Consider the following 22169-nt stretch of genomic DNA (forward strand, 5'->3'; position numbering starts at 1 on the left):
CCGATTTGTTCCGGTGCCGGCGCCGGGAGAAGATGATCCATCTATTGGCTAACGACATCGGAAAGGCCCCAAACTATGGTGCCTCCCTCCGGCGCTCGCGCTGCGCCTTCTGGGAGTTGTAGTCCCAGACGCTCCATTGCCGGGGTGGCGCCGGTTGGACTCCGCGTCCCAGCATTCCCTGCCGCAACCCTGGAGCACTTCCGCCCTGGTGTGAAGTGGGTGTCTCGGTGGGTGAGTCCGGGTGGCGGGGCGCGGGCAGCTGAGCCTCAGGCTGTGGGCAGGAGACTTAGGAGGTGGTGGTGTCTCAGTGGGCCGGGGAAGGGGAGAGGGGAGATAGAAGCTTATATGTGGGGGTGGGGGTGAGGGGCGGTCAGAGGCTGAAGCGTCCGGAGATGGGAAGGGTCATAGAGGGGTCGGGGATAAGGAGGGAGAAAGAAGGCCCTTGGGGGTGAGGGTCTTAGAAAGGTCTGTAGGTGAGGAGGCCGAGAGAGGTTCTGTAGCTGGGAGAGTCATGGAAGGGTCTGGAGATCACAGAGGAAAGGATAAAGGGTTCTGGGGCCCTGGCACGAAGTCGGGGTAAGAGGGCCTGATCTTGAAGCCTGACCTTAAAAATTAGTGTTCCAGCGTCTACCTGCCCACCTACAACAAACATACCTAATGTGATACCCTGTTCGTGTTTCTGTCATGGCTGTGACCCAGGAACCCAGTGGGTGGGACTGGACATGTATTCCGCCCCAGACCTGCACCTCTTTCCTTACACCGATGGATTTGAATGGCACTGTCATCCACTTTACCCGTGCGCCCTCTGAGCCCTCTTGCATTCTACCACATCCATTTCCTTAATGTGTCTTGAATCTGCACCTTCCTTGTCAGGATTTTTGCCGAAGCCTCCACCTTTTCACCTCCCCAGCCTGAGCAAACACTTCGTAGCTAGTGTGATCTATTTAACCCACAAATCTGATTATGCCTTATGCTTAAAAACCTTCATTGCCCCCCAGCATCTATAGAATTAAATCCAAACACCTTAGTCTGATATTCAAGACTCTTCATAAACTACCTTTGCAACCTAATCTTTATGCACCCTATACTCCAGGGCTGTCAAGATTTTCCCCATTGCTTGGGGAGTCTGTTCGGTTTTCCAATATTATACATATGCTCTTCTCTGCTTGGAACCACTCCTCCCCCCTCAAGAGAACCATTTTTTCTTTGAGAACTAACTCAAATGTTACTTTGTTCAGTACCCCCCACCCCTGCCAACAGACCTCTTTTACTGCATTTACCACATTTGACCATAATTATCTGTGACTTTTTTTGTTTTTTTTGGTCGCTTCTAGTAGACTGTGAGTGTTTCCAGGACAGAAATAGTTTGAGTCACCAGATCAGATTAGTTAAGTACTTGCTGTAAATCAAGCAAATCAGTAATACTTGATGAACGTGTGAATAAAGACCATCCAGGATGAGCTTTGCTACATTAGGTTTGAAGACTGCTATTGCAAGGGCCATGAGCTTTAGTCTTCTGCCTGTTAGGACTTCTTTGCTAGAAGTTGATTGCCTATGGCAGTTTAAGCCAGGGATGGCAATACATGGAATGTGTGCTGCCATTTCACCTTCTTGTGTCTGGCAGTTTCAGCCAATTGGTCACAGCACGTATTCACATAGGTTTCAGAGTCCTTAGCACAGTCACCTGAAGCTGGTGCTTTAAATGAAACCTATTTGCAGCCCCTAAGTGTTTTAGTATGAGGTCTAGTTGCTTTAAGCAATAATGGACCAATAGCCAAGTGAGCTGATGGGAACTGTGGGAACTCCCAGTTTCTTTCTTTGTGGAGGTCACAGACCAGCTTGACCTTTCCCATGGGCCTAGGGCAGACCTTCTCTTCCTATTCCACCGTGTGGGCCCCTCACGTCCACATCTGCACTGGCTGCCCCAGAAGCCAGCATGCCCCTCAGGTTCCCTGTGTTTGTAGAGGGATCCTGATTTGACAGCAGTCAACACCTGTCCCTCATTGCTTAGAGAAATCTGTACCCTCTTCAGGTCTCCCTGGATATTGGAAGAGACCTCTGAGATCATATAGCTGAAAAGTAGCAAAGTGACAGCTGATGCTGAATGAAGCCTACTGTCGTGCTCTATTTAATCCTCATGGAGTCTAAAACAATTTTGATTTGGTTGTCAACATTTCAAATCCAGAATTTTAGCTTCTCTTGGAAAAATCAGAAGGTCTGGGAACACTGGCCCTGTGTGCCCTCTGGTGCCCTGCAGTTAGCCACAGTGCCCTCTCCATGCATTTACCCATTTATATTGCCTGGCCCCTGTAGCCACTTAAATTTGTAGCTACTAATTCTAGCCTCCCTGTCCCTTTGCTCTACTCCCTACATACTAACTTGGGAGCAGCTGCTGAACAGGGTCAGGCTATAAGCTGCAGGTAGATGCAGAGGCCACATGACCTGTCTAAAGTCACACAATTGATAAATGGCAGGAGTGGAACTAGAACCCTGATGTACTTCCTCCTGCCTTAATGTTCTGTCCACTGTTTATCTTAGAAGTTTGGATGACTGGCAGACATAGAGGAGGCTGTGTGGTGCGGTTAAGAGAAATGACTGGAAAAAACGAATCTGGGCTTAGATCCCAACTCTGCTCTTGCTTGTTGTGTAACCTTAAGGGAATCTTCTTCATAGTAGTTCAGTTCCCTATATATAAATTGAAGATATGGTAGAATCATACCTTACAGGATAACTATATTCTAAAGTCAGCAGTGAGGTGAAAATCACATTTGGCCAAATATCTGGTCAGCTTGAAACCCTTTGGCAAGGAGCCATTTAAAAACCAACACGCTATCTTGAAATAAGCTAAAATAGTGCAGCTGGGTTTTCTTGGTTGAATGTTAGATGGAAGAGTTAGCTTGTGTTTAGGGACCACATTGTATGAAAGATACTCTGCCCACACTCAGTGGCAAGAGGCTCGAGTGGGGACCAGCAGTCATGGGTATCCTCACCACATGCTCACTCTGGAATAGACACAGTGAATGGAACTGGTTGCACGATTTAAATTATGTCCTTTCTTTCTCTTTCTGGTGTTTGCATGTACTTTAATCTGTGCAAGTTTCAGATCAGTGTAATGCCACTCAACATAGTACTTCACTTACTTGCCTAGAGGGTTCAGTGAGATTATGCCACTGTATGGACCCTCAGTAAATGGGTACTCTTTGGGGTTGCTGATCTTTGTGAGGCCCTGATATTCCTGATAGTCTCAGTGCTGAAGAACACCCACGTCTATTTCCCCGTCAGCTCTCTGTGAAATAAATCACTGTTGGCTGACTGTGTTGACCTCTGTCTGTGGATGGTCTGCTATTCATATGTACCTAAGAGAGTAGCAGAAAAGTCTTTAAGACTTTTATTTCAAACTAACCTTTGGGACGTTGACGACTTCCCAGAAGAAAATACCTATTACCTGAGACTCTGGGCTTTGGAACTGGTGGGAATACTACTACCTGCCTATTTTGCAGTGTCTCTCCATACAGGAGCAAAAACTTTGCTTGGTTCTTGACTGTCTCATTGGACTCTAGCTTTCATGAAGGTAGAGACTTTCTGTCCTAGTTACTGTTGGCTCTCTAGCCCCCAGTAAAGTGCAGTGTACATAGTGGGACTGTAGGTGACTGGTGAATTAGTCCTTGGGTGAGAGTGAACATAAATATGTTTGAACTAGTGTATAATTAAGGCTGTGGTTAAAAAAGAAATTTCATCAGAGCTTAATTCTTCAGCTTCCTATAAAGGCTTCCATAGCCTATTAGGCTTTTGATGTATCAGTTTTACCATTTTAATAAAGGGCAACAAAACTTTGAATGTTCTTGCTATTTATCAGATGCTGGTTGAAAACTGTGGATACAGAAATGAGTAAGACAAAGTACTGGCCCTAGTAATACAACCTAAAAGGGACTGTCACATGTAAGAATCGGTGAGTACAGTAGCATAGGATAGCACCCATATTAGACGCATGTGCCAACAGCTTTGAGAACACAAAACTGAGGAAGTTCTTGGAGAGTAGGGATGGGGGCAGACATGACAAGGGCATGTCAAGGGACCCTAACAGCTGTGGTGACGTGAGCTGGTAGGTAAAGGACAAGCAAGAAGTTGCCAAATGGTTGTGAGTTGTGTTCTTAGCCTTCCCCTAAGTATGTTGAGGACGTGCTATGTTTCTTTAGGACATAAACATGTTATGTCTTGAGGATAGCCTTTATTTTTCATCACCCTTGCCTTTTTTCCTGACAGTTTGTCAGATGGCCTCAAATCAAAATACTTCCCTCCCTCCATGCTCAGTTCAGCTGTGTGTTTCCCACTGGGAAGCAGCTAATAGCCTCCTTTGAGCAGGCATTTTTAAAGTCATCTAGGTTTGTTGGGAATGAGACAAAGAGCTCATTTTTCCAGCTATTCCAGAATGAGTGTGGTCAGTTTTCATCTTGTAAAAGAGGCAACCCCATATGTTCCCTCAACAAGCATTTGCTGAGTTCCTCTCGTGTGTAGTGCACCATGTTTATTGTAGGGGTCGGAGAGAGAAGGGTATGAAGAAAAAGAGTAGGCTGTGTTCCTTGCCCTCAGTGAGGCTGTAATCTCTGGGGACACACAACCCTTTAATGCACTGTAGAAAGTGGCAGGTGTCACAGAGATAGACATGAAGAGGAGAAAATAATTCCTGCTGGCATGAGCAAGAAGGCCTTTTATTCCTTTTTTTCCTAGTGTGCTCAGGAAGGGATTAATTATGATCCATGCTTCATGACACATCACCATCATTAGTAGACCATTATTTCACTGTTTATTGAATACTTCCTCTGTGTGCTGAGCTAGGACCCTTAGTAAGCTTATGATCTAGTGGAGAAGATAATTGCAATAAAGTCTGATCCAAGTTTTGGTAGAGGAAAACATGAGGAAGCATGAAATCTTGTGGCTGAGGGCCGAGTCTTGTGTTGGCACTGGGAGGGCCTTTTGGAAAAAGTACAATTTAAGTTGAGACCAGCTAGGTGAAGAAAAGGAGGAGACTGTTGCCCAAGGAGACTCCAGCATGGAGGGTTCAGAGGGCAGCACAATGTAGGGGCTGCAGGCTGTGCAGCTGAAATGTCCTGACCAGTGGGAGCTTGCTAAAGGGATGAGGTGGAGACTTGGGCAAAGTTTTCACTTTATCCTGAGAGAAATGGGAGGTCCCCAAATTGTGTTTAGCAGGGAAGTGACATGGCCAGAGTTTGATCTAGTCTGGTTGTTGTACAAAGAATGGACCAGGGGTTGGGGTGAAGGGAGTGGAGGCAGGGACATGAGTTAGGGGGCTGATCAAGTGAAAAGCATGATGATTCTTGGGACCAGGGTGGTAGCACTGGGGATGTAGGTGCTCGGAAGGCCAACTGGAGACAGCTTGGTGATGAATTGATTTGTGGGGGATCCTGGAGGAAGATGATGACCAGATTTTTGGCCTGGGTGACTTGATGGAAGTCGTGCCTTTGCTGAATGGAGAGCTCCAGAAGAGGGACAGGTTTGAAGCAGAAAATGATAAATTCAGTTTTTGACCCATTGAGTTTGAGGTGCCTTATAGACAATGAAGTGGACATGTTCTGTAGATGGTTGGATCTGGGGGTCTGGAGACAGTACCTGCCTGGAGTTTTGGGAGTCATCAGTTTAGAGACAGTGAAAATGCCAAATGGGTGGGATGAAGCATGGTGGAGCGTAGCGTGAGATGGATTTTGCAAGGAGAGCACCCTTAGAGGAAAGCTTAAGGCTCAGGAAGAAAGGCCTTATGGAGGGGGTGACATTTGAAACCCCACTTGAGGGAAGGTAAGACTTTGGACACAGGTAGAAGGGGAGAGGCTGTGCTGTGAACAGTTCATGGAAGCCCTGATGCCAGACTAAGGCGTTTAGGCATGTCGCGGAGGATTAAATACGGTGCTGTCTTCCTCCGAGGTGTGCTGGCTGCTGGTTTTGGTGCCAGATTGTGGTCTAACTTTTTGCATGTGGGAAAGGGGTGTCTCTTAGCACCCCACCCCATGCAAAAGCATGAGGGAATGGGGGAAGTGAGGCTCCTGAGTCCTCTCGCTCACACTGTCCTTTGTGTTTCTGCCTTCAGAGCCTTGGGGAGCATTTCTTCTCCCACAGCCCCTTGAAGGACTCACCGTAGATGCAGGAAGACGCTGGCTGAAGATGGCCCAGCCGAAGTGAGGTCTCCAGGATAGACCATGGCTGTCGCCTGGGAATCCCAGGCCCTGGCCTCTCCCCAACCAGGGCCTGAAGAGCTCCTGGTTGTGAAACTGGAGGAGGGCTCATGGAGATCAGAGTTCAAACCCTGGGAGAAGGGCAATGACCCTGTGCCTGGCCCTGAGGCCTTTCGTCAACGCTTCAGGCAGTTCCAGTACGGGGATGCAGCTGGACCCCATGAGGCCTTCAGCCAGCTCTGGGCACTCTGCTGTCGCTGGCTGAGGCCGGAGGCCCACCTCAAAGAGCAGATCCTGGAGCTGCTGGTGCTGGAGCAGTTCCTGGCTATCTTACCCAGGGAGGCCCAGGCCTGGGTGCAGGCACGCCACCCTGAAAGCGGTGAGGAGGCGGTGGCCCTGGTGGAGGATTGGCACCAAGAGGCCAGGGCTGCAGGGCAACCGGTGAGGCACATCGCCTGTTCTCCAAGGAATGGGTCAGGCAAGGCAGCGGGACTGTGACTGGGTTCATAATTGCTAAGATAATAGTAATAATAGTTATTATTATTGAGCAACTGATATTTATTGAACATTACAACATACCAGGCACTTTCTAAGTGCTTTCCATGTATTTACTCATTTAATCCTGTCAATAATTTAATGATAGGTACTGTTAGTCTAATTTTACCAGTGAGGATACTGAGCAGAGAATAGATAGTTAATTGCCTCAAGATCCCATAGCTACTAGATGGTAGAGGTAGGATTTGAATTCAGTTGGTCTGATTCTAAAGCCAGCTTTATAGCGCCTGGTGTAAACTGTCTCCCAGTACTTTATTCACAGGATGGTTGATTAGTATTATGTTTCATGCTTAAAATCTTTTTGCATATATGATCTTTTCGGATGCTTACAGCAGTAATGTAGGTAGACAGAAATAGCATTATTGTCCTCATGTTATACATTAAACTAAGGCCTAAAAAGTCAGGTGGCTCACAAAGCTCAGTCAGTATGAACCAGATCCTTAGGTTCCAAGTTGTTCTTTCCACTGCATGACAGATGCTTCATCTACAAACCATGGGAATTAATATACCTCTGAATTATGAGGCTCAAATGAGATATTAATTGACATGTACTGAGTATTCATTGTGTGTCAGACAGTGTTCTAAGCTTTCTCTGTGTATTGCTTATATAACAATACAGCAATCCAATAAGGTAGGTACTTCATTTTTGAAATGGGTAAACAGACTCTGAGAGGTAAGTAACTTGTCCAAATTTATATAACTAAGTGGTAGAGCTGAGATAAGGGAAGTGAATGGATTTTGGATTTAACATTCACAGTTTCAACAATTTGCAAGAGACTCTGAAGACCCATGATGTAATTTATAGTTTTTCTCTGACACAAATTTTGAACCCTGCTTTGGAGCTGGCTTATGTAAAACAAAGTCCTTAGCTGGCTGTGGGCTGAGCCAGCCACCCAGAACCTTCATGTCAACAACAACCTATTGCTTCCACTTGGTATATAGTCAGTAATTCTTGGGATATTAAACTTAATCACATTTTGTTGGGGGAAATGATAGGTTTGAGAGCATATCCCTTACAAATGGCAGGGGTTTTCTGTAGTGAAAGGTAAAGCTCTATATAGATGTGAGATTAGGTGGAGAAAGATTGAAGGTCTGTGGCTTTGGTTTTTGGATTCCTTTATAATCCATGTGAAAGCATAATATTTAAAGTTACAGAACTAAGTATGAGAGACTGTACTTTATTTTGATATACCACTCCACCTTCCCATATTATTTCTTTCAAAGAAACCAGCTGTTCATCTCAGATTTGGCAGTGAAGAAAAATGGAAGTCTTAGGACTTCAGAGCTGGAAGATAAAGAACTTAAGACCCAGAGATGAGAACTGATGTAAATCGAGGTCTTTGTGATTCTTCATCTGTAAAATGAGAGGGTTGGACTAGACTAAAAGTTCTCAAATTATACCCCTTTGAGCAAAGCTTGAATTGCTCCCAAAACAGAAAAAAAATAGGGTAATAGAATCTTCTGTATTATGTATTTTTTTTCCCTGTGACTTTTATTTTTATTTTTAACTTTTCTTCCTGCTGTGGAGTGCTCACAAATGCCAAAACAAATGGATAAGGAGCAAGGGAGCTTGTTTTTTTTCCCAGAATCACATGTAGTATGTGATCTTACATTGCAAGGCACATACCTTAGTTATATCTCTGTAAATGAAACTTTTCCATGTCTTAATAATGGAATGAAATGCATTAACTACATTCCTCAGAGAGACCCACCATCTGAAAAAGGCTGATGGGTACTAGGCTAAAAGGCCTCTGAGATGGTTTCCTTAGAGAGATCTTTCATCTTTGCTATTTCATGATTTTTAGCTTGCCCATTCAGTCAACACTGTCTTGTAGAACCCTTCTCCCCATTAGGTGCATAGACATTAAAAAAAAAACAATCTTATTTTTTAAAGCAGTATTAGGTTCATAGCAAAACTGAGCAGAAAGCACAGAGAATTCTCATCTATTCTGTGCTCCCCCACCCTCAGCCTCTCCCACTATCAACATCCCTCACCGGAGTGGTACATTTGTTACAGTCAATGAGCCTGCATTGATACATCAGTCACCCAGAGTTCATAGTTAACATTAGGATTCAGTCTTGGTCTTATATATTGTCAATTTTGACAAATGTATAATGGCATGAATCCATCATTATGGTGTCATACAAAACAGTTTCACTGCTCTAACAATCCCCTGTGCTCTGCATGTTTATCCCTCCCTGCCCTTAGCTCCTGGCAGCCACTGATCTTTTTACTGTCTTCATAGCTTTGTCTTTCCTAGAATGTCATATAGTTGGAATCATATAGGATGTAGCCTTTTGAGATGGCTTCTGTCACTTATTAATATTCATTTAAAATTCCTCTATGTCTTTTCATGGCTTGCTAGCTCATTCTTTCCATTGTGTAGATGTACCACAGTTTATTCACCTACTGGAGGACATCTTGGATGCTTCCTGATCTTGTCAATTAATGAATAAAGCTGCTGTAAACACCCATGTGCAGGCTTTTGTGTGATGCACAGGCATTTTTGATGGATTCTTTATTCATCCCTACTCCAACCCATACCCCAGTGGTATTCTACTACTGATTTTCTCTTCTTCATTGTCACTTGAGTCTACTTCTTCCTGTCCACAATTACCATCCAGAGATTCAAAATCGTTGCTTAGGCATGGCAGTAGTTGGAGGGGCTAGGTCTGGGAGCAGGGATTGGTATGGAGTCTAGTCACACAGTTTCTTTGTAGATTGTAAGATTATAACTGTAGCAAAGTGAGTTTTTTTTTTTTTAACTATGTAAGAATGTTGATAAGCTGATGTTTTCTTTCTGTGAACTGTATAGGACCTTAGTGGGTCTCATTTGGAATGGCTTTTTATGTTCATGGCCCATTCCTGTCTAACTTCTCAATGGTAAACATCCCTTTCTGTGAGCGTGGATTTGAGTTTTCAGATCAGCCAAAGATTTTTAGAGTTAAGTTTGGCAAACACAAGAAGCTGATGAAGATGGATGTTACTATTTTGAGTCATAAAATAAGGTTCAGAGCAATGTATATAGTTGCTGCTTTTTGTGTAAAAATGGGGAAGAAATAATATGTATTTACAGTTGCTTGTATATAAAGGAGCTCTTGAATGATACAAAAGAACAGTGGTTTCCTGTTAACAGTGTGGAGAAACTGGGCAGATGAGATGGGGGATGGGCAGGGGTGGGATATGTTCACTGAATACGTCCTTAAGTATATTTTCACTGAATACAACCTTAGGTATATATTGTAGCTGGTTATTATGTACCCATTTCAAAAATGAAGTACCTACCAAGAATATTATACATATACATCCTATACGTATAATATTACGTATATAAAAAATATTTTTGAACCATATGAGTATTGAAAATAGTTACTGAAAAAACTGAAAAAAATTTTTTAAAGTTAAGTGTTTTCTATAAGGCAGAGATTGTTACATTTGTTGGGGTTTTAGGGCCAGGAAATAACACCTTGGCCTCTACCTCTGAATTTGGAACCACTGAGAGAGAGAAAAAATCAGCCTTATGATTGATGATACTGAACTGGGTAATGTCCAGGCTTTTAATTGATTATTCCTTTTTTTTATATGTATTCTCTGTATCTCGAGTACTTTATGCCTGAACTTCTACATTGACATTAAATTCGCCACTCTGTTTTCCTTTTGAAACTTTTGTCTTATCTTTGCTTTTCCTTCTGTTTTAAGAGTAGCTGTGCCTTTCTGAAATAGCACATACTTATATATGCCATTTAAAAAATCCATCTGTGATTCTTTTTCTATTTTCTTACATAGTTATTTTTTAATTTTCTTTGCCTTTCAGCAGGAACACTTAGAGCTATTACAGTTAGAGTTATAGTTCTGTTTTATGCTTCCCTTTGCCTTTTAATGTGCACTTGGCTAACTTTGATCTTTTTATTGATAACTTAAAAATTAACCTATTTTTTGATGTTTAGAGGCATGTTTTGATGACATGTAAGTTTTACATAATGTATCTCTTTATGATTCAAAAATTTTTTGAACACTGACAGCCTCATTGAGACACTTTGGATAGCCTTTCTGCGTTGAGCAAGACAGTAGCCCTTTGGCAGTATAAATGCTGGTCCATTTACTGAAGTCAGTCTGATGCTTTGTTCTTATACTTTGAGTCATCTTTCGGTCTTAAAAAGAGCCCATTAACCTCTGGACCTAAGTTGTACTCAAGACAATATTCCCTTCCCTAGCTAATTGGTCTCACTGAGCTGACAGTTGGGAATTTTGACTGTCTATATGTAGGAGCTGGAATTGTGTGCAGAAGAGACCAAGTCCTTAAAAGCAGTGCAGGAATCTCGAAGTTGTCGGCTGCAGCCAGCACGTCCCTGGCCTGAGGGACCATCCCGGAGGCAGTGGGTGAGGAATCCGTGCCTTGACCTTCCCAAGCATCTGGACACCACGATGGCACCACAGGCCTTGAAAGAGAGTGGTGAGTGGCAAGGATCAAGGAAGAGGGGCAAGGGGTGTGGGATAAGAACGAGGGCACCAGGAGGAGGGATGTGCGGAAATCAAGGCAAAGGATCGAACAGTCTGATGGGCACACCGAGGTAAGGCAAGTAAGCAGAGTAAAGGTGGAGCTGCCAGCAGAGTCAGCGTGCCCCACTCTGGCCGAGTTGTGCAGCAGGCTCAGGCTGGGGCCGGGGCAACGTGGTGCTCACAGGAGTCCAAGGCTGCCATCTCTCATGTAGCATTGTTCAAGGCGGCTAGAAACACTGGAAAGGACGTAAAAGGGGAAGTCTGCTCTGGCTGCTGGGACAGTCTGTTTGTTTCAAGCATGGCTTTTGGGCCCAAAACAGGGGGTAAGGTTTTGGGAGCTAGAGCTTGGGTTTCAGAGGCTTTTTCTTCTCCCCAGCTGTCCTCACTCCCCGAGCCCCTACTGTCCCAAAGATGGGGAGCATTGGAGATTGGGAGGTGACAGCTGAGTCCCAGGTGAGCTGCTGTTTGTTCTTCCTCTTCTAGCATTCCTTCTCCTGGGCTTTTGTTCTTGTGCTCTTCTCCTCTCCCGGGGGCCTGCCCCCAGCACAAGGGCATAAGGCGCAGGGTGGTAGCCTCTGCCCCTCGCCCTGACCTGCTGGGCCTCTCCTTGGCCATGCTGCTGCTTGGCTGCTAGCCTCACCCATGGTCTCCCTGTGTTGTTACCTTTCCTGGGGGCTGGGAGGGTTCTCAGGCTGTTTTCAAGGATCAGTGACATTTGAGGTCCTTCTCTTGTACATCACACAGGAAGCCCTGGGCCTTGGCAGACACGCCAAGAAGGAGGTCTGCAAGGACCCCCCCGGAGGCAGCTGGGGGAGTGGCGTGTCCCTGGGTAAGGAAACAGTGCCCTCTGAAGAAGATATTGTTGGGTTTCTGGTACACTCAGTCCCCAAGGAGCATTTCATTGCTCCCTTAAGACTCGTGGCTCCGTGAAGTCTATAGAATTTCAGACATAGGAAGACATGCCCTTTATGGCCAACACTGTGGCGGCAGGGACGGAGTGTGGGGAGTGGAGTCTGCCTGGATAGAGGCTGGCAGGCTGGGCTTCCAAGAGCCTGTGCTCTCGGGGCTCATTACCTTCATTCCCTCAGTGTGTTCCACTGTTCTGGGGCTGGACCCAGCCTGCTGTCTGAGAAATTCAGTCTTTTCAGCATCAAGCAGGGTCTCTCTCTCTCAGTGGCAGCCTCAAGTGCACTAAGTCCATGGGGCTGGTACACTAAACTGCAGTGAGGAATAAATATAACAGGGCTTGTAACCCTTGAAGTCCACAGACAAGCACACATCCTCTCTGTAGGCACATCTCCATGGAAAGCCAAATACAAGTGAGCCATTTCTTCCTGGAGCTTGGGGTCAGTGTGAGGGGAATTAGACATGAGAGTGGAATAGAGTCGAGGAGGAAATGATTGGTCTGACTCATGTCAGGTAGGATACTAGAAGCTTGTAGGCTTCTTGCTTGACAGTATAGCCCCTTTTTTACACATGGTATTTGGGGAAAACTGTTCAAAGGAACAAACTGGGAAATGCTGGACTAGATAATCCTTAAGCTTCTTTTAGCTCTAAACTTTTTCATCTAATTTTCTTTAAACATTTAATTAAAGCCTTCCTATTTTGCTAGGGCTGGGAGCTGTTGGGACAGCATCCTTTAATCATAGCTAATAAGTGTTTTAAAAATTCAGGAAGTTAATTTTCTCACATTATTGGCAGTCCAGTGGAGGGCCTGTTCCACCCACAGTAGCAAGTGGCTCAGCAATGTCACAGTGGACCTGCTTCGTTCTTTCTCTGTTCTGCCACCCTCAGTGTCTAGTTATTGCAGCTATTTTGTATCATGGTCAAAAGACAGTTGCCAATGGCAGTTGAGAGCACAGGTTTCCCAGCAAGAGAGACTTACACACCACACGCAGACAGACACTCATACACACGCACACACAGACTGAATGAGAGCAAGAGAGGGAGGGAGAAAGGGCGGACAGAGAGAGGGAAAAATGGGGGGAAACTCTCCATCCATCCATTAAATTCATTCCGATTGTGCCAGTTTAGGCCATGTGCCCATCTGTGGATCAACAATAGTAACTTTTTTCTATGATGTATTTCCTAACAACAAAAAAGCAAAAGAACAAAGCAAACAAGTCAACTGTTAGCAAACTAACATTCTGGTGAAGTGACACTGTTACTTCTAATTGCCCCTCCTTATCCCTCCAGACCTTTTGAGGCATTAGCATGGGTATTTCTCCCTAGTCTCTTGCACGGAAATGGTACATTTCAGGGATATTTTGGATAAACACTGTTCAACATTAATCATTTCTATTCAGTCATTTCTCTTCTTCCTTTTATAAAGGAGTTCCAGTTTCAAAATCAAACATCAACTCCCAGCAAGAACAAGATCCAGAATTTTGGGGGCCAGGCCTTGTAAATCCTGGCAAAAGGAACACTGCAGATTATAGCCTGGATAATGAGCAAAAAAAACCAATACAGGCACTGGCCTGGAGGGACTCCAGGGCCTGGGAGGAGCAATACCAGTGGGATGTGGAAGACATGAAGGTGTCAGGTGTGCACTGGGGCTATGAGGAGACCAAGACTTTCCTGGCAATTCTGAGTGAGTCTCCTTTCTCTGAAAAGCTCCGGACTTGTCACCAGAACCGCCAGGTGTATCGGGCCATTGCAGAGCGACTGAGGGCACGGGGCTTCCTGCGAACGCTGGAGCAATGTCGCTACAGGGTCAAAAACCTCCTACGGAATTACCGGAAAGCTAAGAGCAGCCACCCACCAGGGACGTGCCCCTTCTATGAGGAGCTGGAGGCTCTGGTGAGGGCTCGGACGGCCATCAGAGCCACAGATGGCCCAGGAGAGCCTGTGGTACTCCCCAGGCTGGGGGATAGTGACACAGAGATTGATGAGCAAGAAGAAGGGGGCTGGGCACCTGAAGAAACAGCAGAAGACTGTAATGGTCATGACCTGGCTGCTGATGAGTCTGTCCAGGTGCCCAGGATTTCAGGGGGCCCTGCTCTGTTCCAGAGTCGCATTGGTAAGAACATGTGGGTTTAATCGGATCCAGATTCCATCCCTTCTACCAGCCCAACTTCTGCTCCTGCAGTTCAGGGCATAGACTGCAAGTCTGCATTAATGTTACTTGAGTAAGGTGCTAAGTTCCTTAGGTCGTCCTTGAACTTCTGCTATGATCTTCTATGATCAGCTTCCCTGTACAGGTTTTCCTAGTTACAAATGCAAACTTAAAACCTTAAGGGACCTTAAAGGGGTAATTCAGTGTTTCCCAAAGTGTGTTCCTGGAGTATGGAGGTGGTCATAGGTGCTACATGAGTGAACTTTTAATTTTAATGCATATAAGCACATCAGCCTGTCACTTCACAGATAGTATTTAGGTAAAGAAAGACACGGAGTGAACTTTTTAACAGATAAGAGCAGAAATCTTGACAGTATATAGTTGAGCAATTCATTTTGGGAAATAACCCAGTTATTGTAAAAGTGGGCATTGAAGCCCAGAAGATGAAGCATCTTATCTAAAGATACATAGTGAACACAGTGAGGTAGGGGCAGAGTCAGGATTGGAGCCCAGAGCTCTTTCCTCCAGTTCTATGTGGTTTTCTCTCCACATGCTGCCTCCCTGGGTTTCATCATTTATCTGCAGAAGAACTGAGACTAGAATACCACCCTTTCATTCCTCCACAAAAGAGGAAAGGGTACCCTTAGTTGGACTCTCCTGCAAGATTATATGAAGTCCATTTATGTCTTTATGAATTCTTAGTTCCCATGTCTGTTAAAAGGAAAGTTCATAAAGTAAATGGAGGATTTGTAATGAATTGATAAAGAGAGAGTCTCTTGGCTCCCCATTACAGGCCTTTCCCTGAGCCGGTCAATTGAAGCCAGAGGAGTGAGATCACCTGGTATAACATGGCTATCTAAGTCCTCCCCTTTAGCAAAGACCCTTAAGAATGAGTTTCTTAGACAGGATGAGGGGCAGGAAGCTCTGGCATGGCCCTGAGAAGCAAGGGTATATTCTCTGCTGGTGCTGCAGGGCCCCCGGACAGTTTCTGAGGTGCGTAGCAGGGCAGGTTACCCTGGTCTGTGATAACTTAGATAACTTAGATAACTTAGTTTCTTTACATCTCACAATTCTGAACTCTTCACTCCTGACAGCAGGTGTGCACTGGGGCTATGAGGAGACCAAGGCCTTCCTGACCATTCTCAGTGAGTCCCCATTCTCTGAAAAGCTTCGCACCTGTCACCAGAACAGCCAGGTGTACCGAGCCATTGCAGAGCGGCTGTGTGCACAGGGCTTTCTGCGGACACTGGAGCAGTGTCGCTACAGATTCAAAAATCTCCTTCGAAGCTACCGGAAAGCCAAGAGCAGCCACCCACCAGGGACGTGCCCCTTCTATGAGGAGCTGGATTCACTGATGAGGGCTCGGACTGCAGTCAGAGCCATGGGGACCTTCCGGAAGGCAGTGGGTCTCCCTAGGTGTGGGCAGAGCAGTACCGAAGCTGATGACCAGGAGGCCTGGGATGAAATGGCAGATGAAGATGCCATCAAGCCTCCAACCCCATGTCCTAAAATCCCAGACACTGGTAAGCCTGGAGTAATTGGATGTCCATAAAATCCACAAGCCTGCAGACAGATCAAGGGAGCCAGGCCCATTATCTCTAATTTCTGAACTAATAGAATGGAATTGAATGGGAAAAGGATTTGTGTTTTGCTCATATTATCCAGTCTCTCATTTAGTGGAACCCTCAAATGAGATAAGCAGCTAGTTCTAGATTTTACTGGGATTCATCTGGGCAGTTCTAGAGTTTATTCAATCTCATATGACACAGGATATACCGAGTGCATTAGGAGAAGGAGGTGTTTGTTATTAGTAGTTGGGATAGGGGAATTGGCCAGGTTGACTGACTGGCTAGCTGCCTGGCCTGGGCCTCAGAGCTCCCCTGGTGTGGTCACAGGTTCTTGTTGTTCCAGACTCTGTTCTTAGCTTTGCAGGTCAGAAATTCATGTATGTACCAAAACTTGATTTCATGTACTCAATTTCATGTACTCGCATTTATGAGTCGCAGTATGTCAGATATAAGATACAAGATGCAAATTTATGTTAGCCAAATTCATAAGACATAAGGTAGGTATATAGATGCTAACTAATGAGTGGACAAAAACTTCATTTCTGTCAATTGTTTCAGGGTTTGAGATGAGGCATGGGAATGAAGACCAGACATCAGAGCAGGAGGACATTTTTGAGGATTTGCCTGGAGCCTTATCAAAATGTACTACAAAGGGAGTTTGTCCCCCTCATGACTGGGGGGAAGAGAGTGAAAGTGAAAATGAAAGTGAAGGTGCAGGGCAGTGGGGAAATCTCCCACAGGAACAGTGGGAAGAATGTTCTTCTGAAGAGGACTTGGAAAAACTTATTGACCATCAAGGCCTGTACCTTGCAGGGAAACCCTATAAGTGTGACCAGTGTGATAAAAGCTTTAGTCGGAGCTCCCACTTCGTTGCCCACCATCGGATCCACACAGGCGAGAAGCCCTACAAATGCCCTGAATGTGGGAAAAGCTTTAGTGACCGCTCCAACCTCAACACCCATCAGAGAATCCACACTGGAGAGAAGCCCTACAAATGCCCTGAATGTGGGAAAAGCTTTAGTGACCACTCCAATCTTGTCACCCACCAGAGAATCCACACGGGGGAAAAGCCCTATAAATGTGGGGAATGTTGGAAAAGCTTCAACCAGAGCTCAAACCTCCTGAAACATCAGAGAATTCACTTGGGTGGAAATCCTGACCGCTGTAGCGGTTTTCCTGGGGAAAACTTTGGGCAAAAACTATCCTTTTGTGCTCACTGGAGAGACTCTACAGAGGAGACAGCTGAACCTCAGAGTGCCAGGAAGAACTTGAATTTTGGACTGCACAGCACCAACTCAGGGGAGAAACTTTATCAGTGTTCTGAATGTGGAAGAACCTTCTCTAAGAGCTCTGCCCTCATTAGTCACCAAAGAATCCATACGGGAGAGAAACCATATGAATGCGCCGAATGTGGGAAAAGCTTCAGTAAGAGCTCCACGCTGGCTAACCACCAGCGAACCCACACAGGGGAGAAGCCCTATAAATGTGCGGATTGTGGGAAGTGCTTCAGCGAACGCTCTAAGCTCATCACACACCAGAGAGTGCACACGGGAGAGAAGCCCTACAAATGCCTTGGATGTGGGAAATTCTTCCGTGACCGTTCTAACCTCATTACTCACCAGAGGATTCACACGGGGGAGAAGCCTTACAAATGCAGAGAGTGTGGGAAATGCTTTAACCAGAGCTCCAGTCTTATTATTCACCAGAGAATCCACACCGGGGAGAAACCCTACAAGTGCACAGAGTGTGGCAAAGACTTCAACAATAGCTCCCACTTCAGTGCCCACAGGAGAACCCATGCAGGAAGGAAGGCACTGTAGGAGACACCTCCCCCGCAGCAAGGAGATAAATGTATATTTAAACCTCCCAAGATCCTAAGATGTATGCTAGAAACTTGCCCAGTTTTTAAGCTTGGTGTATACCCAGGGAAGTTACTTTGGTATGATCCAGGCAATTTGGAAGTAAACTACAAATGCCAGGGATCCACTTAGAATTAGAAGCCACTTTTCTTAAGTGTAATTTGTCTTTTTTCTGTGAACTGCTCCCACCCCAACCCTCAGGCTGTCCTTACCTTTGCTGTCATGTAAGAGCTTTGTCAGTGTCTGAGCCAAACTGGTAATTTAGGGGATTAGCAACCAATCAGTGGTCCTGAGCAGTGACCCTAAACCTCGCTGTGCCTTCATGCCCTCCATGGTACACCTGCCCCATAGGCATACATCAGCAAACTCATACAGGGCAGTTTTCAGTCAGGGCAGATCCTTGTGGGAGAAGTTAGGACTCTGGTAAGAGAGGGGCATAACTGAGGATCTGTGGCCAAGAGTAGGCCACCATGACCTCAGCTAAGTAAGCACAGTTACATCATTACTAAGTCATTAACAATAGCAAAAAACAAGCCAGTATTTCTTGGACATCTAATCTCGGCAGGCTCTGTGCCGAGCACTGTATCACATCATCTCACTTAACCCTCACAAGAATCTCAGGAGGTCGGTACAATTATTGTCCCAGTTTCCCAGTGGAGAAAACTGAGGGTTGGGAAAGTTAAGTGTTTGGGTCACACATCGCAAGGTGGCAGAGGCAGGATTCAACCAGATCTGTCTGTCTCCTGAGCCTGGGGTACTTTTGCCACTAAAGTGAATCCCCTTTCACATTAGGGCAGGTAGCTCAGGTGCTAGGACCTCAAAGCACTTTGTGGACCTGTTAAAAGCCCTTCTGAATTCTTCCTGTTAAAATTCCTTTATGAATTTTCTTAACAAATAAGGAAACCATATTTAATCCCTAAAGATTAAAGGATTTGGGATGTTCAGAATTAGTATTATGCCTTGAGCAAGCATGAGCTATTAACACGTGTTGTGAATTTCCATCTTTAATATGGGTGGGAGATAGGAAATATAGGTGGGTTGAGATTGGGAAAAATATGTAGCCAAAGTGATGTTTCTATCAATGAGATACTGCTTTGGCTAAGGAAATAGGGCTTAAGAATTTCCCCTTTCTCAGGGAGTCAGTCCTGCTTCTTGTTTGACAGTAAGGCTGAACCATAGGTTAAACCTTACAGAAACCTGGGCCTGCTTTTTTGTGGCCCTGGCCCTTCCCCTCTTGACATGGCAGAAGCTTTGTTCCTGATTCCTGTGCCAGGACTGAGGTGGAAGGGAGGTGGAAGGAGCTGGTGTGGTTTCTTCCTGAGAGGGCTTTGAACACTCTTGAATATTCCAGGGTCAAGGCACAGTTTTGCCCGTCTCGTCCCAGGCCTAGCCAGTGCTTTCTAAATGTTGGTGTTAAGACTCCTCCTCCCCCCCAATATACAAACTGAACTAAAAGGTTCATAGGATGATTTCCTAGCTTGCAGCACTTTGGCCTCCAGAGTTTCTCCTTAGGAGAACTTAAAAATGTTCACCAAGACTTTGGTTTCCAAAGGATTTTAAAGGAAATGCCTTCCCTGACATCTGCCTGTGACACTGGGATGTCATGCAAACCCTTGTCATTTTGTGGACTGAGGAAGTACCTGTCAGATAGTGGATGTGGTGGAGCCATGAAGAATGGAACTTCATTCACAGCTGTGAGGTAGGAGTGCAGGGATTTGCACTCCCACAGAATGAGAGCACTCCTTAGCCCCTCCCTCTGCTTCCCAGGTGCCAGCTCACCTGGGATCAGTGCGTGTCACCTCTTTCCCAGTTTCTCTCTCCTGGCTCATGTGGTCTCCCCTGGACTGGAACCAGCAGATGTCAGTAACTGCAATACTAAGATGAAATGTAAGGTGGTGTGTGAACTGAGAGGAAGGATCCTGAAGGAGGGAAAGGGGTTTCCAGGGAAAGGCCCAGAGCTGTGACATACATGGATTCAGGGTGCGGTGGCGAGTGGTGGGAACTGAGCTTGGGGGGGACTAGGGCAGGGTCATGGAGGAGTTTGTGTCTGAGTGGAGCCTGGAGAGCAGGCTGAGGGGGACATGGTCAGATGTGCATTGCTGAAGTCTAATGGAACTTGGATATGCTGCAGTTAGGCCAACCTGTTTTTTGGGACACTGCTGCAGTTTTCCAGTTAAAAGTGAGGGTCTGAATTTGCACAGTGGTGACATTGAGGAAGGGCTGGCCTTGAGAGGTTTCAGAGGCAGAATTGAAGACAGCTGAGGAAAGCTAGAATACTCTGGGTGACAGGTAGAGCATGTGATTATTCGGGATCAGGAACACACGGAGGAGGTACAGGTAGCATGGGGGCACAAGGTTATGCTGAGTTTGGGATACTTTGAAGGTGAAGTGTATTGGGGACATCCAAGTGGCAATATGCAGCAGGCATTTGGCTATCTGGGCCTGAAGTGGGGGAGAGATTAGGACCCGAGAGTCATCTGTATGCCTGGGAGTTAGCCTCATGAGAAAGGGGGTACATTCAAGTGATAGACACATTGGGCCTTGGACAGAACTTGAGAAGCACCAAGCGTAGAGGAAGGTGCTCCTCAAGGGAGATCTAGACCACTGCCCACTCCTGCCACCTCCCACACACCTGCCACCTCTGGAACAATGCCGACACCTGAGTTATCAGGGTAGTCCTGCATCTTCTAGAACCTTCACTGTGGAAGCCAAGCAGGGCTTTGTGAAGACAGCCCTCTCCCCTTCGAGTGTCACCTGTTCCCCTGCTCTTGGAGTGTGCTAGTGTCTCAGGTTTCCAGTAAACAGATTTGATGTTTGTTGTCTGTCTCTCCTTTCTCATAACACTTGCCTGTATGTTCAGCCAGCAAAACAATGGCAGCGCGGCCAGGAGAGAAGAGCAGCCTAGGTGTTACTTGAGTCTTCCTTTGGAAGCAGTTCTCTTGAAAGAACTGGTGTCTGTGTTTGGGTCCTGGCCCATCACTTCACCAGGGAGCCCAGACATGCTCCTGCAGGTCTTTGCTGCTGCAATAAGCTGACATCTGGTTTTGCACATCCCGAGACTTTTTAATGTGACTCTGCTTTTGGGGAGTAGATTGACTTTGCAAAATGGGCCTCAGCCTGCGTGGCCACAGGTCAGCCCCTGGGTATGGGGAACCGAAGTGGTGAATGCTATCCTGGGGTTCCGTGAACTCATCCCCTTACTGGATCCTCGGTGGCGACTAAAAGGCATGGGAAGGACTCACTGCAGACTCCTCGGGAGGCAGCAGACCCAAAGGGAGAGGCAGGCCTGAGGCTGCTCTTAGGCCCCTGTTTTTTCCTTAGGCCTTGGTCCCCGCAGCTGATCTCAGGTGGTGACCGCCTCAGCGTTGGTGTCCCCCCAGCCCCCTGCCCAGAGGTGGGTAAGGCAGCTGGGGTCCTCCCATGCTGAAAAATGTAGCGTCAGGACCTCTTCTCCCTGCTTCATCCTGTCTGGAGCCCTGGTGGGACATCACTCACTGCCTTAAGGCTGTGGAAGACAGTGTATTTACTCACTTAGTGGAGAAGAGTAACCCCCTTGGGGACGGGGGTGCAGAAGTTTTAAAGTACTGAATGCAGTGATGCCAGAGTGGGTGTGGGGTCACAGATGGACTCCTGTTCCCCAGGCCGCCCTGGGCCTGCACTCCACATCTGTCCTGGGCCTGCTTTCTTCTGCTCCCTTCACTCTGTTGCCTTTGCATTTTTTCAGTAGTGTAGATGCTGATGTCCAGATAGGATCGTCTCCTGCCCTGGGCTCTGCCCTGTTGCCTGCTGGCCAGCACTCCTGGGCCCATCCGGGCCCTTATGTCTGCTTGCAGCCATCTTTAGCCTCTTGGCCCACCTGTTAAGCACGTGCATTTAAACATACATGCTCAGTGGCTCACAAACAAGCTTCACACATAGTCGGTGTGAACACATTCGCATATGCATTCAGACTTACCACAGACTCAGTGCCCCAGATATATTTGCCCTTGCAAGGGCGGTTTCCATTGGACTGCAGGTACCCAGCTGCCTCGGAAGTCTTTCTGAGTGGAGTGGTATCCAGTCAGAACTAATTATGTGAAACATCCCCTTACCTCAGTTTTGATCCCACCCTCCTTTGGGATGTGGCTGAGCCCCCTCCTCTTACCAAACAACACCAATCTTATGCCCCTGCCACAGTCTGTTGGTGCTACTCCTAGGGGGAGGGCAGGTGAGGCTTGCTGTCGGGGGGCGGTTGTCCTCCATGGCTCCTGGCTGTATCTCTTCCCACTCCCATCATCAGGATGATGCATATTTTAACCATTTCCCCCTCACTTTGATTCTAGGCAAATCTGGAATTAACCTCCAAATATCTATTTTAAGGGGGGTTAAGGCACTGTCCACCCTCACCTTACTCCCACCACCCCATGCTGAGCTGAATGGATGACCTCATTTCCCTTGGGTGCATTT

General features: G+C 46.3%; 1 protein-coding gene across 4 annotated transcripts; it reads left to right on the plus strand.

Moving 5' to 3' along the window:
* The first annotated feature begins 138 nt into the window (after positions 1–138).
* ZSCAN20 (zinc finger and SCAN domain containing 20) lies at positions 139–20719 on the plus strand. Of its 4 annotated transcripts, none has more exons than XM_017668005.3 (8): positions 139–231; positions 6101–6626; positions 11008–11194; positions 11618–11694; positions 11986–12070; positions 13574–14260; positions 15394–15819; positions 16423–20719. In XM_017668005.3, the coding sequence occupies exons 2-8, from the start codon at positions 6210–6212 to the stop codon at positions 17682–17684; spliced, it is 3141 nt and encodes a 1046-aa protein (XP_017523494.3). In that variant the 5' UTR covers positions 139–231; positions 6101–6209; the 3' UTR covers positions 17685–20719. The 4 variants fall into 4 exon arrangements, with proteins under 4 accessions (XP_017523494.3, XP_017523490.3, XP_073089712.1 ...); XM_017668001.3 differs by having other exon boundaries at positions 15391–15819; positions 16423–20718; XM_017668003.3 differs by having other exon boundaries at positions 140–227; positions 15391–15819; positions 16423–20718.
* Positions 20720–22169: the final 1450 nt, after the last annotated feature.

The sequence above is a fragment of the Manis javanica genome, chromosome 4, assembly GCF_040802235.1.
Source record: "Manis javanica isolate MJ-LG chromosome 4, MJ_LKY, whole genome shotgun sequence".
NCBI lineage: Eukaryota > Metazoa > Chordata > Mammalia > Pholidota > Manidae > Manis > Manis javanica.

What these genes read in the sequence shown, in the direction of transcription:
- ZSCAN20 (XM_017668001.3), top strand. Translation starts at nt 6,210, where the DNA reads ATGGCTGTCGCCTGGGAATCCCAGGCCCTGGCCTCTCCCCAACCAGGG. An exon ending in TCTGTTCCAGAGTCGCATTG is followed by an intron (nt 14,261 to 15,390) that starts GTAAGAACATGT and finishes CACTCCTGACAG; the next exon opens with CAGGTGTGCACTGGGGCTAT. An exon ending in TCCTAAAATCCCAGACACTG is followed by an intron (nt 15,820 to 16,422) that starts GTAAGCCTGGAG and finishes CAATTGTTTCAG; the next exon opens with GGTTTGAGATGAGGCATGGG.